The sequence below is a fragment of the Eubalaena glacialis genome, chromosome 2 (assembly GCF_028564815.1).
Source record: "Eubalaena glacialis isolate mEubGla1 chromosome 2, mEubGla1.1.hap2.+ XY, whole genome shotgun sequence".
Classification (NCBI taxonomy): Eukaryota; Metazoa; Chordata; class Mammalia; order Artiodactyla; family Balaenidae; genus Eubalaena; species Eubalaena glacialis.
The window spans coordinates 172,082,802-172,097,072 of NC_083717.1; the positions used below are offsets into that span (position 1 = coordinate 172,082,802).

The following is a 14,271-nucleotide window of genomic DNA, read 5'->3' on the forward strand; positions in this document are numbered from 1 at the left end:
ACATATAAGGTATTCAACAATATTTTGACATTTGTATACCGTTGCATTTAATTTTTACTGATTGAGTGCTCTATTTTTCTTCTAAGAATAGATTATTTTGACTACAATCATTTTTCAGTAAATTTTAAAGTCTACTAAAGCAAGTCTCCTTTCTTTACTCTTTCTTTTAAAATCTTTTTTGCAAATCTTACACTTATTTTTCTTTATGAACTTCAAAAGAAATTGAGATTCTGTTTAGAAGTGCGTTAAAGATTAACATGCTTATTGATATATTCGTATTTTTTCTATTCAGTAACATCATCTGTATCTCCATATATATGGACATGTTTTATGTCCTCCAAAAATTATAGTTTCCTTTATATAGCTTGTCTTTATGCAACTTTCTTATTGCATTATTTCAAGATATTTCATAAATTTGTGTTTTTGTGGTTGGGATTTTTCCCCGTCATTTCAACCTGGTAATTGATACTGTTAAAATGAACTATTGATTTTTTTATTGTAGTAAAATATACATAATGAAAAATTACTATTTTAACCATTTTTAAGTACAGTTTTGTGGCATTAAGTACATTCACTTTTTTTTTTCAATGATCACCACCATCTCCAAAACATTTTGATCACCCCAAACTGAAACTGTGCCTACTAAATAATAATTTCCCTTTCCCCTCCCCGCCAGCCCCTAATAACCACGATTCTACTTTCTGTATCTAAGAATTTGACTATTCTAGGTATCTCATATAAGTAGAATCACACCATATTTGTCCTTTTGTATCTGGCTTATTTCACTTAGCACAGTGTCTTCAAGTTTCATGTTGTGGTGTGTATCAGAATTTCATTCCTTTTTAAAGCTGAATAATAATCCATTGTGTGTGTATACCATTATCTTGTGTATCCATTCATCTATCATTGGACATTTGTGTAGTTGCCACTTCTTGGCTACTGTGAATAATGCTGCTATGAATATCAGTATACAGTATCTGAGTCCCTGCTTTCAGTTCTTTCGGTTATGTACTTAGAAATGGAATTGCTGGACCATATGGGAATTCTACATTTAATTTTTTGAAGAAGTGTCATTGTTTTCCATAGTGGCTGTACTATTTTACATTCCCAGTGGTAGTGCAAAAGGTTTCCAATTTCTCCACATCCTAGTTCCAATTTCTCCATATTTCCACAAGTTGACACTTATTATTTTCTGGTATTTTGATAATAGCCATCCTAATGAGTATGAAGTGATACCTCATTGTGATTTTGATTTGCATTTTCCTAATGATTAGTAATGTTGAGTATCTCTTTATGTGCTTATTGGCCATCTGTATACCTTCTTTGGAGAAATATCTATTCAAGCCCTTTGTCCATATTTTAATTGGGTTTATTGTTTGTTGTTGAGTTGTAAGAATGCTTCATATATTCTGGATATTAATCCTATATCAGATATATGATTTGCAAATATTTGCTCCCATTTTGTGGGTTACCTTTTCAATCTGTTGATAGTGTCCTTTAATGTACAAGATTTAAAATTTTGAAGTCCAACTTACTTATTTTTTCTTTTGTTGCCTGTTCTTTTGGTGTTATAACCGAAAGATATACACCATCTGTGTAAGGCTGACGAGCTATTGATTTTTATGTATTTATTTGTATTGGACCAATTTATCAATTGATCACATTAATTAAGTTTTTAAAACAGTTATTTGGAATATTTATGTATTAAATCATATCTTTTAAAAGTTATTGTATTCTTTCCCAATATTTTACAACTTATTTTATTGCCTTATTGGTTTAGTAAGAACTTATAAAATTTTGTTGAATAATACTGTGATAGTGAGCATCACTATCTTCCTGATTTTAATGGCGAAGGGTATATAATTTTACTATTTAGTATGATGCTACAGTTTGTTTTTGATAGTCTATCATATTTAGAACACTTTTTTCAATTCCTGTTTTAATTAGAGTTTTTGAAGGAATGGCTGCAGAATTTTTTTCAAGTCTTTTATAAAATCGGGGATAAAATTACATTCTAATTCTACTTTAATTGGGAGATGTAATGAATTTTGCTAATAGATACCTTTTTGTTGAAATACATTATTTCTCATATCCCTGGGATGGTGTATTATTCTCTGAATGTACCACTGAAGGTTATTCAGAGAAAAATTTTAATCAATATTCATAAATGAAATTAGACTCAAATGTTGTCTTCTGTTTTTATGCTGTATATTTAACAGATGTTAGTATTAAGATTTTGTTAGATTTGTAAATTAATTGGAGGAGATAGCTAACCTTGCCTGTGGTCTTGTATAATTTGAATAATTGGGGGATTATCTTTTCTTTGAAAGTTAGAGAAAACGTATCTATAAAATCATCCAGACCTGTATCTTTTAAATAGTAGAACTTGAATCACCTTTCCAATGGTTTCTGTAGTCATTTAGTCTATTGAATGTCTCTAATTTTTCTTAGAAACCTTTGGCAAATTATTTTTCCTAGAAATGATTTGTTTCCTCTGGTATTCAAATATATTTCTCTAAAGTTGTACAAAATGTTCTTTTACATTTTTAACATTTCCTATAGCTATGGTTATATTTCCTTTATAATTTCTACTATTCTATTTTTTTCTCTTTTGGTTTTTCTTATTTCTGGTTTTTCAGGGGTTTATATACTTTCTTTGACATTTTTAACAAGCTTTGGGTTTTTTAACTATTATTTTTAAAATACACTGGGTAAATTTCAGCTTGTATTAATCATCACATCTGAGCTATTAAGTTTATTTATTTTTGTAATAGTATGTTAAGTTGAAAGTTCAGTTCATTTATGTTCATTTCCTTTATTATTATCTAAGGCATTTCCTTCTGAGTAAAGCTTTATTTGTAGTTTATAGGACTTGATATAAAGCAGTCTCCTTTTATTAATATTCTAATATTCTATTCATTGGGGTTTTGGAGATATATATATGTACATATATATGTGTGTGTGTGTGTGTGTATATATATATATATATATATACCTAATTATGGAAATCATTAAGGATTTGTCAACAAGAACATGATCAGTTTTACAAATGTTCCCATTTGAAATGTATACGAATTACTGAATGGGCTCCTTTGCTTAGGTTAGATTTAGATTCCTCCGTAATGTATCAGTTGCTCATCTTGGTCGTTCTTTGCCAATTCATTTATCAAGCCTTTTATTGTGCCCCTAGATGTTCCAGGCACTGGGATAGTTACCAGTTGTTTACTACCCAGGACTTTTCTAGTTGTGAAAGAAGCAAAATTTGAACCAGCTTAAACTAAAAAAGTTAGCAACTGAGAATTTCATATAAGAAACACGAAGGCACAATTTCACAACATGGACCATTAAAACCAAGTACTCAAAAAATAAGATTTTCTCTCAGTGTCCAACTCCCAACTCAACAGCTTGACTTCACTCTTTAGGCCAGTGTTTATTTTCTCACTACCTCTTTCCCATGGTAGGAAATGTGGCCGTGGCAGCTGTGTGCCTCTTCTGGCATAACTTTATCATCAAGGAGAGACTGATGGAGTGTTTCTGTGGGTCCAGGTTACAAAAAAATGTAGTGACGGACTTTGATTGGCCCAACTGGGGTTAATTTACCATACCTTAGCTAATCAGCTGTATATAAAGGGCAAAATCTGTTAAGGGGTTGACACTTACCATTTAAATCACATGATTGGTATGGGAGAAAATAGTAGTTTCCATGTGAAGGGGCTTAATGTTTCAAGATAAAGGGGGAAGATGTGCTGGGCATATAGAAAAATGAAAGTCTCCTACAGGTACAGTAGCTTTGGGGAGTTCCTTCACTTTTAGGTGATCACCATAAAATGGAAATACTAAACTATTTCTAGAGTTCTGTATAGTGTACCTGATAGCTATTTATTTAAATTCATTTTACTGAACTACAGTTGATTTACAGTGTTGTGTTAATTTCTGCTGTACAGCAAAGTGGTTCAGTTTTACATATATATATTCTTTTTCATATTCTTTTCCATTATGGTTTATCACGGGATATTGAATATAGTTCCCTGTGCTATACAGTAGGACCTTATTGTTTATCCATTCTATATATAATAGTTTGCATCTGCTAATCCCAAACTCCTAATCCATCCCTCCCCAACGCCCCTCCCTCTTGGCAACCACAAGTCTGTTCTCTATGTCTGTGAGTCTGTTTCCGATTTGTAAATAAGTTCATTTGTGTCATATTTTAGATTCCACATATAAGCGATCTGATAGCTACTTTGATCCTTACTCCAGCTCTCTGAGATCCGTGGGCAGGAGTGGTATTATCACTTTCTTAATCATCGGGCAACTAGGCACAGTGAAGATAAATGATCATGATAGATACAGAGAAGGGACCTTAATAGTTGAAGGTTCTTCCTTTTGCCTAACTCTGACATAGGTTCTGTGATTAAGAGATATGTGTCTCATAGAAGCAGGAGTCATAACTCTTAAAAATATTAGCCAACTTTTTCGGGAAAACCATGTTTTAAGAATTAGAACCATAAATACCCCAGGGTCATCTGTTTATATTCCCTGGCCCCTTCAAAGTGTGAAGTCCATATAAATCAAGAATTTAAATCAAAGCACTGGAAATAAGCAACTACTCTTCATCTATATTTCTTTTTCACAGAATATTCAGTGCTTAGAAATCCCTTGATTGCTCTTATAACAGAAGGTATTTCAAAGCTGTGGAATAAAAGGAGGAAAAGAAGGCAGATAAATGCACTCTGAACCTCCCTTTTATTCTAGCATGTCCCATGAGATGTCATCAGAAGGAATGAGTTCCAAAAACTGGTACAGAAGAGGCTGTTGAGTTATTATAAAATGATCATTTTTATTTTTCTTTTCATTCATTTCTATTTTGCCTAAGGACAAATGTATATAAAGTCTTTGCACTTAGTTAATGCTCTGTAAAATAGAATGATAACATTGCCATTCTTAAATATGTTACTTTGCTTTTCTACTGTGTATTCTTGTTAAATCTAAGATGTATTTTCATATATATATGAAATATATATCCTAAAAACTGTTTGCAATGTAATTTAGGAACTGAAGGGTAAACATAAAACAATTTGACTAAAAGTGGGTGTGATTTTCTTATCTGAGCCTGCCAAAAATTCACCAAAGAAAAATCATTCAAATGTCTTTGCAGTTAGATTTCTCTTATAAATTGGAAGCTATTCCATCATAGGAGATGTTGTGAACCCTAATTGATGAGTATTTATAAAATATTTCCACAATGAGATGAAATGACAAAAAGCTGAGATGGATTAATGGGAAGATGCCTGAATGACAGTGTGAAGATATGAAAGTGTAGGTGAGCCAAGTTTTATTGATTAATTCAGCAGCATTTATTTCCTGAGCATTCACAGTGTTGATAGAGAAATAAATTAAACAACCCTGTCCTTCAGGAGCTCATGGTACAGAAGGGTTCTGAATTTTCATTTTGTTTGACAGTAAAGCTTAATATTTATTTTCTTAAACCTGAATACTGTGTAATTTCCTAGGACTTACTTTGTTTTGCTATATAAAAAACTAGCTCGGTTATGAAAGTTAAATTAAGTTGACTATAGTTAATCTCTGAAATAAACCTCATTATAGAGTCCACTCTTCATAATTTAGAATTTTATGAGTATGGTGTAATTAATCAGGAATAGGCTATTGTCTGACCTTGCTTTATATACTTGATAGAGAACAACTTCATATGAAACCATTGTCATTTAAGTAAGATAAAATGGTCAGGATGATCAGCCTCTACTGCCATTTCCATTGCGTGGAAATTGAGTTTCCATCTTGTTTGCTGTTGTTTATTTTTTGCCACATGTTAGCAAGCCATTGTCTTTCTTCTCTCCATCATTATCCCCATCCCCACACAGATACATAGGTAAAGTCAAAGGAAACATATTAGGGCATACAGTTTGACATAGTAAAAAGAATGTAGATCATTAAGTTAGATAGATCTGGATTAAATTCCTGATTTCTTTGGATCTTAGGCAAGTTATTTTTGTTTTTTATTTTTTGTTTTTAACCTCATTCTATATATAGCTTTCCTCATCTTTAAAACTGGAAGAGTGACTGTTACAGGCTGAATTGTGTCCCCTCAAAATTTATATGTTACAGTCATAACCTCCAGTACCTCAGACTATAACTGTAATTGGAGATAGAGTCTCTAAAGAGGTAATTAAGTTAAAATGAGGTCACTAGGGTGGGCCCTAATCCAATGTGACTGGTATCCTTATAAGAAGAGGAAATTAGGACACAGATGGGTAAAGAAGATAGGCCACGTGGTGACACAGGGAGGGAGAAGAACATTTAGAAGCCAAGGAGACAGGCCTTAGAAGAAATCAACCCTGCTGACACCTTGATCTCGGAATTCTAGTTTCTAGAAATGTGAGGAAATAAATTTCTGTTTTTTAAGTCACCCAGTCTGTGGTACCTTGTGTATGGCAGCCCCTAACAAACTAATACAGCAACAGTATCTAAAATGAAAGATATAGGAATTTGAAATATTATACTGTATGCTATAATATATAGTGAGTGATTCATACATATAGCTAGTATGATTATTAATATTAGTAACATTAGTATCATAATTAGCATTGTAAAGCACTACCAAAGGTTTGTGAAAGAAATAATTGCCCCAAAGGAAAAAATAATGAGCTTATGAAAATTCTTTTAAGCAGGAGGAAATTTAAGTGTGTCCCTGGAAGCTTTACTTTAGATCAGTTTTAATGTATAGAGCCTCATATACTTTATCTCTAATAGAAGGATGTGCTCTGAAATGTTGCCTCCGTGTTTTCTGGCTTAATGCCCTTTGGTTTTAATCATTCTTTCTTTAAGAAAGAGAAAGAAATTGCCCCTTATGGAGAGAGCCCTTACCTTGCCTGAGCATTGTTTAAGAAATGGGACTTGGATCTCCCCAATGATATACTTGACTCAGGCAATGTTGTCAGTTCCTCAGTTAGCTGAGCAGTAAATCTGATCATTTCTTTGCCAAAGATAAAGGATGTTCTTTAAAATACATGAAATTTCTCTCTTAATGTTCAGTCCCTTCAGTTTTGCTTTATTTAAGGCTACTTTATCATCAGTTTTGGTGTTTATTTTTAAAATTTGGGAGTAGACAAAGTAGATCATAATAAACCGTACATTGAATAAATACATTGCAGGGCTCTTTCTAAAATCTATATCACATATCTCGTATTCCCTCGTGGCTCCCTCTGTAATGCAGACATTTTGTTGTTCATAGTTTTTTTCATCTGTAATTTACCCTCCCCTTCTCCTCGTGGAGCTCTTGGTCTCCAGGAATTCCTTTAGGGAAGCTATTGATACATCCCATAGGTCAGCAGGACAGCTTCTCCCCTGCGGAGGGGAGAAGAAGGCAGAATTAAGAAAGGGAATATCCGGCTCTACTCTCAGTTCCAACACTTAACACCAAATCAAGTCATTTAATCTCTTTGAGCCTTTGTTTACTTTTCTATTAAAACAGTAACAAAAATATTTGCCATTAACACTTCAGTGGGTACTGGGGAAAGACATCAAATGAGATACTCGCAAAGAAAGCAGTTTGAAACCCATTTGAAGGTATGGAATTATAAGACCCTACTGTTATGAACACTCCCAAAAGAGCCAGGGGTGTCCGTAAGCGGAACCATGGAGCAAACTAAATATGTAAAAGAAATTGAGAAACTGTGTTTTTCAAGTCATCAGTAATTACGAGACCCTTGAGCTCTATACGTCTTCATTTCCTAGAGGAGATACTTGTCATTTTCAAAGTCTTTCCATTTTGGTTTTATTATCTGTATGATAATTGACATGAATAAAAGATAATTTTAAGTTAATAGCAATAACTACATCTACTGGCATAATATATTTTATGTCCTTGATAATCTATTTTCCAAAAGGATTTACCAGTTTACAGTAAAGAATACAAATGTGAATAAGGTTGATGAAAGAGTAATAAAATAGAAATAAGGAATAGGAACCTGATATAATAGAGGTAGACAGACATACCTTGGTGCCTTGATATTTTATACTAAATTCTCAGGCAGTGTTCAAAGAGTACCAGAGAAGGAGTCTGACATCTTGTTTCTTATTCTAGTTTACCTACCAGGTGGTTTGCATGCTAAGACTTATACTTATTACTTAATTTATTTTTCTACCTGCTACACTTTTCTACCAGTAAATTATCTAGTTCTCTTTATTTTTTCTATTTTAATTCATTTATTACTGGAGTATAGTTGATTTACAATGTTGTGTTAGTTTTAGGTGTACAGCAAAGTGATTCAGTTTATATATATATATATAATATGTATATATAATATATATAATATGTACATATTATATATACATATTATATATATATATGTACATATTATATATACATATTATATATATATATGTACATATTATATATATAATATGTGTATATTTCATATATATATTCTTTTTCAGATTCTTTTCCCGTATAGGTTATTCCAAAATACTGAGTATAGTTCCCTGTTAGTTCTCTTTAAACTTAACTCTTTCAGGTCTCCCTTGGGAGATGCTTCCAAACTTGTTCCATTTTAATACCAACTGAACATTATTTCAGAAAAAGCTAATTTGTTGTTTTTAAACATAAATATATAACCGACATTATATATAAATGCTTTTCTGGAGCCATTTTATTTATAATTATTTGATGGGGAAAATAATAAATTAATTCCAGGTAGTCTATTCTATTTTCTAACTAAACTTTCCTTTTTTTATACACATACATACACACACACACATACATGCATATTAATGCACATATGTATATATATATATTATTTTTATGTCTAATGTAAATCTTAAAATGGACCATGATTCTGTTCCTGTTGGTATCCAGAAAAGTAATATGCTATACGTATATGGAGCTGCCAAAATCACCATCAGCTCCCTCCCAGTAGAGAGCTATCCAGTTATGAAAACAATAAGCCAAACCCATTTTTGGTGCTTTCGAGACAAAAGAAGTTGTGTGTTAGATAACATGTCATGCTTGTTGACTATTTGAAGATGAGTATATCCACCTTATCATGGCTAATGGTGACAGTGTGGAGATTCCATTCCTGAAATACTGTGTTGGCTGGAACTCAGCAAAGCAACTTCAGCTGCTTGCAAACTTGCAAACACTGCAATGTTAAATGGCCAAAATACCACCACAGCATTTTTTTCATCAGTTGAATGAATCACTTTTTGTTAGCAAGCAGGAAATTTCCATGGTTCTGATTATTAATAAATGTAGTATGATCTTAGTACCAGCGTACTGAGCACAGTGAGAAACCAGCAATCAGAAACGCTAGTCTCTTTCTCGGAGTAGAAAGCATGTGATTTGGTATTGCATGTCTTAGAAGTGAAAATTGTTAATGGATTAAAGAGGATTCTTGTGGTTCCTGGGATGTTCCCAAAAAGTTGATTTGTAATCCACATTTAAAAATAACAAAATTAACTTTTTAGTTTGAAAATGTAAAGTAAAATAATTCCATGTTCCCCCTGGGACTCTAGGCATTTTATTTTAAAATTAACAGAAAGCATGTATTTATCTTTAAAAACCATGCAAGACAACAAAGCTAATTAAAGAAGAAAAAAATAACAAGTTATCAGAGCAGAGGGTTGTAACTATTAATTAACTTCCTCTAAAGCCAACATTGGACTATGGAAGCATTCAGGGTCTTTAGTCACCCTTACTAGCAAATTCAGTACCAAGAATACATTTTAAAATTTACTTCTATATAGCAGAAAAAGCTGTATGCTAAGGACTTTGTACCTTTTATGCCCTTTTCACCTATAAAGTTAGAATTATCTAACATAGTGATATCCTAAATTCAGAACAAGAGGCAATAAAAATAATTTAAATCATATTCTCTTTCTACTTACCGTAATATTGTCATAGTGTAGTTTCATTCTTTGTTTATTTAAAAATTGAAGTCACGGTGACCTTCTAGCCACTCCATGTAAGAAGTTGTGTATTTATCTTTTAAAATGCTCTTCCTCTTTGTATTCTTTGTATTGAGAATTACTGAACAGGGCAGTGGGTGAAATATAAGCAGAGTAGAAAGTTTGTAAAGTTATTTGTATGGTGAGAAAGCCAGACTAGCTTTTGAAAACATGTCAGATTTAGGGGTTATGGCTTTGTTTTCATTCTGCTTCATTCTCATGAGAAGGTGTGAAAAAAATGAAGTACAGTCAACTTTACATCATTGGTATAGTTTATTGTAGAATGATATTAAGCTGTGATTGGTATATGGTAAAGCCAGGCTTTTGGAGGCCGGAGGGTCCAGATGGAGACTTAAAGGAGGTGCCACTTATTTAAGTCAGATATTTGGGTCTCTGTTTCCAAACAGTGTTAACAAATGAAATATTCCATAGAACTGCTGTGAAGACCCAGCTAATAAATCTGAAAAACACTTTTGCAAACTGTAAAGCACTATGTATATGTTGCTGCTGTTATCAACTTTTGACTTTTTCTTTCTGTAGTGACAAAAGTATTTCCTGATAGAGTATGGGTTTATTTCTGTAGCAGAATCCACTATATATTTAGGATAGAATAGGGTAAGATTTTATAAATTGCCACAAAATGTCACAGGCTGATTTGCACTTTTGGTGATTCTATATATTAATCACTGAGTAACCTTCAGTTTTCCAAATAAAGAGTAAAGGGAATGGTGATGACATTTGTAATCATCTACAGAAATGGAATTATTTAAATTCTTCACAGATGGTGACATATCAAGAGTAAATCATTATATCCACATTTCTAATTTTAAGAATCTTTGAGGGTGTTTGTGGATAATAAGGAACAAACATTGTTTTGCATGTAGAATTAAACATAAACTTTCCATACTACAATCCCAAATTTTCCAGATGACTGTGGAGGGCTTTTCAGACACCATCCCCTAAGAATTGAGAAACTCATAAAAGGAAAATAATGTTATGCTGCATACAATACACAAACTGAGCATATTGGAGCAACTAGAATAGTGACCTTTCAAAGAGGACAAATTAGATTCTATATGCCTCAGAATACAACGTGGCTTAATGCCTTAGAAGAGCATGGCATATGACATATACTCCTAATTCTAGCCTCATAGCAGCTTACTCTGTTATTTCTAAACAAGCTGAATAACTCATTTCTTCTTGAAACAACATAATTCAACCCAATATTGTCTGTAAAGTAAATTAACCAGTGATTGAGATTTTTAGTAAATGCTAGAGATATATGAATGCTTGTCTAATGTTGCTTTAAAACAGTTTCAAGGATTGGACTATGTTCAGTGGGAAACACAAGAAAATCTGATGCCAAATGTTCTCTGAACTTTGAAATGAGTGACATATGGAACTTCTCACTGTGGGTGACATACACACAATCATAGAAACTACAGTGGTGTAGTCTATTCTGGCTACCAAATCTGCATGCTTTTTCCGAAATTCAGATTTTAAAACTTGTTTGTAAAAATAGATTTTTGAAATTTAGGAGATGCAAATATTCTCTTTATTTTTCTTCCTCTTTGTTTTCTAAGTATTTTTAAGTCAATATATTCTTACTAACCCCTGGGTTTATAAATTATAAGAGCTAAAACACAAGTAAATATTAAAAACAATGTTGAACCCGCTAGTCATAATTGATAATACTGCTTTTCATGATCAAAATTCATTAAATTGAGGGTTTTTTCCTATGCCTCCTATGTCTTCTTTTTGAAATTTAGTTTTGAAAGGAGCTAGAAACTTATAGAATACCGGATAAACACCACAACTGGGGAAAAAAATATAGAGTTAATTTTTTAAAGACCTCCAGAATTAATTTTTATCACCTTTTTTTATAGCTACGTAAGTGGGAAATAGGCAAATGCTTTGAGTCATGTAACTTGGTTTTCTCAGGCTTTCTTTTCTGTGAGGGTGACAGAGGGCACAGGCAGGAAAGGAATAACGGCTTTGGACTTCCACGTTACCTTTAGTTTTGTGTGGCCTTCCTGGAACTGCTCCCTACTCCACTGACCAGAATATTCTGATAGCTAAGAGATGGGGGAACTAGTTTCCTATCTCCTGCCTGCCCTGGCCTAGATTGAAGAAGGCAGAAAAGTTGTCTGTCACAATGTAGCAAAGCTCTCAGCATGTTATCTTCCCTCTGCCCTTATACAGCAGGATCTGAAGATGCGAGGAATGTCTCTGGCTAGCATCTGCTTTGTTATTAACTCATTTTGCCTGCATCTTTAATTTGGGGTCACAGCCGTCTTCCAAGGCTTTGGATGCCATCCCTCTTGGTCACCATATACTGGCACGTGGCGGCCGTTTCTCTCCACAGCTGCCTGTGCAGAGTCTCAACAGTGTACCCCCAGCTGGCAATACGCACTGCAGGGTCCTGACGGCTCCCTCTCTCCTTGCTTTCACAGCTGGCGCCACATACATCTTTGGGAAAAGTGGAGGCCTCATCCTCTACACCTGGCCGGCCAATGACAGGCCCAGCACGCGCTCTGACCGCCTGGCTGTGGGCTTCAGCACCACCGTGAAGGACGGCATCTTGGTGCGCATAGACAGCGCCCCAGGCCTCGGGGACTTCCTTCAGCTTCACATAGTGAGTACCGGACTGTGGCCTGGATTCTCTTGTCTTCCTGGTGGTCTGAGTTGGTGAGCCAGATAAATGCAGTGGAACATTCTAGATAGACGTGGCAAAGGGGCACGTGCTTGTAATGTTGCCTCAGTGTGTTGGGGCCATACCCAGGAGATGGTGTGTATTAAGCCTCATTCTACCCCTCAGATACGAACCATGATGCTCAGAGGGTACCTCGGGGATAGAAAATTTAAAACTCTTCCTGTCCAGACTCCCTCCCCTTCTGGGTGGTTTGACCAGTCATGAAACACTTAACAGACCCCTTAGGTGTAAATAAGAGACTGACCTGGTATGGTTCATCTTAACCTGGTGCAAGCAGCAAGGCCACCTTGAGTGTCAGCGATCTCCTAAGTTGGGGGGATCAGCAAAGGTTTGCTGTAAAGGGCCAAATAGAAATATTTGGGGCTTTTCGGGTCGTAAGTCTCTGTCAGAGCTACTCAACTCTGCCATTGTTAACGTGAAAGCAGCTATAGACGATACATTTTTAAAGAATATGTATGACTGTATTCCATAAAAATATATTTATAAAAACAGGCTGCAGGCTGTGCTTTGGTGACCCCTGCCCTAGCCTGCACACATTCTTGTAGAGACATAAAGAACATGCGATAAAAACTGAGGCCAGAGTGAGTGGGGCAAAAAGAAGCAGCACATTGACCAAGAGTTGGTGTATTAGTGTGTCTTGTATATAGAGCAGTTTGCTTGTATATATAAACCCAATAGGACTGCACCCTCACCCACTGCAGATCATTAAGAACACAGTGCAATTCTAAGAAATTAAAATGATTTGGAGGAAAAATTACTTTGTTGTGAGGATAGAAAATATTTTTATAGCAACAGTTAACCCATTTTATCACCTGTGCAGTCTGCAGTTAAGAAAGTAGGCTAAAGAAGGATATGATTCTCATCCATAAGTACCCAAAGTGCAGCCACCAAGAGCAAAGAGAGGAATTGTTCTCATTAGTTAGCAATGACAAGACTAGGAAGAATGGATTTAATTTGGAGCAATAAGAATTAGGTTTAAATAGTAGGGGGGAAAGCAGTTAAGAGGAAAAGTCAACTGGGGATTATCACCAACCTCCAAAAAGGAGGAAAGGCAACATTTACTGGGAATCTTTGAATGTGAGTTTTGCTAATGTGCCTATCTACCGAGGAAAGCAGAGTGAGATTTCATTGCTGGGCTCTGGAGTGGAGGTGGCTGGCTGGAACCACAGCAGCAAGCTCAGCCCTGGAAGCAGTGCCCGTCCCCAGCACCTGCTCTTCCAATATGCCTTGGAAACCGGAGCAGCTGGAAGGAAGAGGCTTAAGCTGGAAGCCTGTCTGATCTCAGAGTGAACCAGAGCAGGTCAGGACTCTGCTTAGGAATGCAGGGAAGGACTGCTTGGAAACGATCACCTTCAAAATGTAGAATAGGGGTCTTGAAAAGAGTTGTGAACCTTTAATGCTTCCTCAGATGCTTCAGAAACCATATGGCACTGTGAACCTGAGCTTAAGCATCTTAAAAAGCCATGCCAAGGAGCACAGAGGAAGGCAGCCATAGTTAGTACAGTTTATTTGGCCTGTAAGAACCACCATAATTTACAAAACTCTGTGAGATTTATGCTGCATATAACTTAATGAGTATTTCATGGCAGCTATAACTA

At 34.7% G+C, this 14,271-nt stretch overlaps 1 protein-coding gene across 9 annotated transcripts in view; it reads left to right on the plus strand.

Annotated features, from left to right (window-relative positions):
* Window positions 1-14,271, plus strand: part of NRXN3 (neurexin 3) — a 1,616,108-nt gene that overhangs the window by 1,232,907 nt on the left and 368,930 nt on the right. For all 9 annotated transcript variants that reach the window (XM_061182764.1, XM_061182765.1, XM_061182762.1 and 6 more), the window contains one exon: window positions 12,414-12,595. In XM_061182764.1, the coding sequence (XP_061038747.1) occupies window positions 12,414-12,595 (182 nt within the window). The remainder of the gene's footprint in view (window positions 1-12,413; window positions 12,596-14,271) is intronic.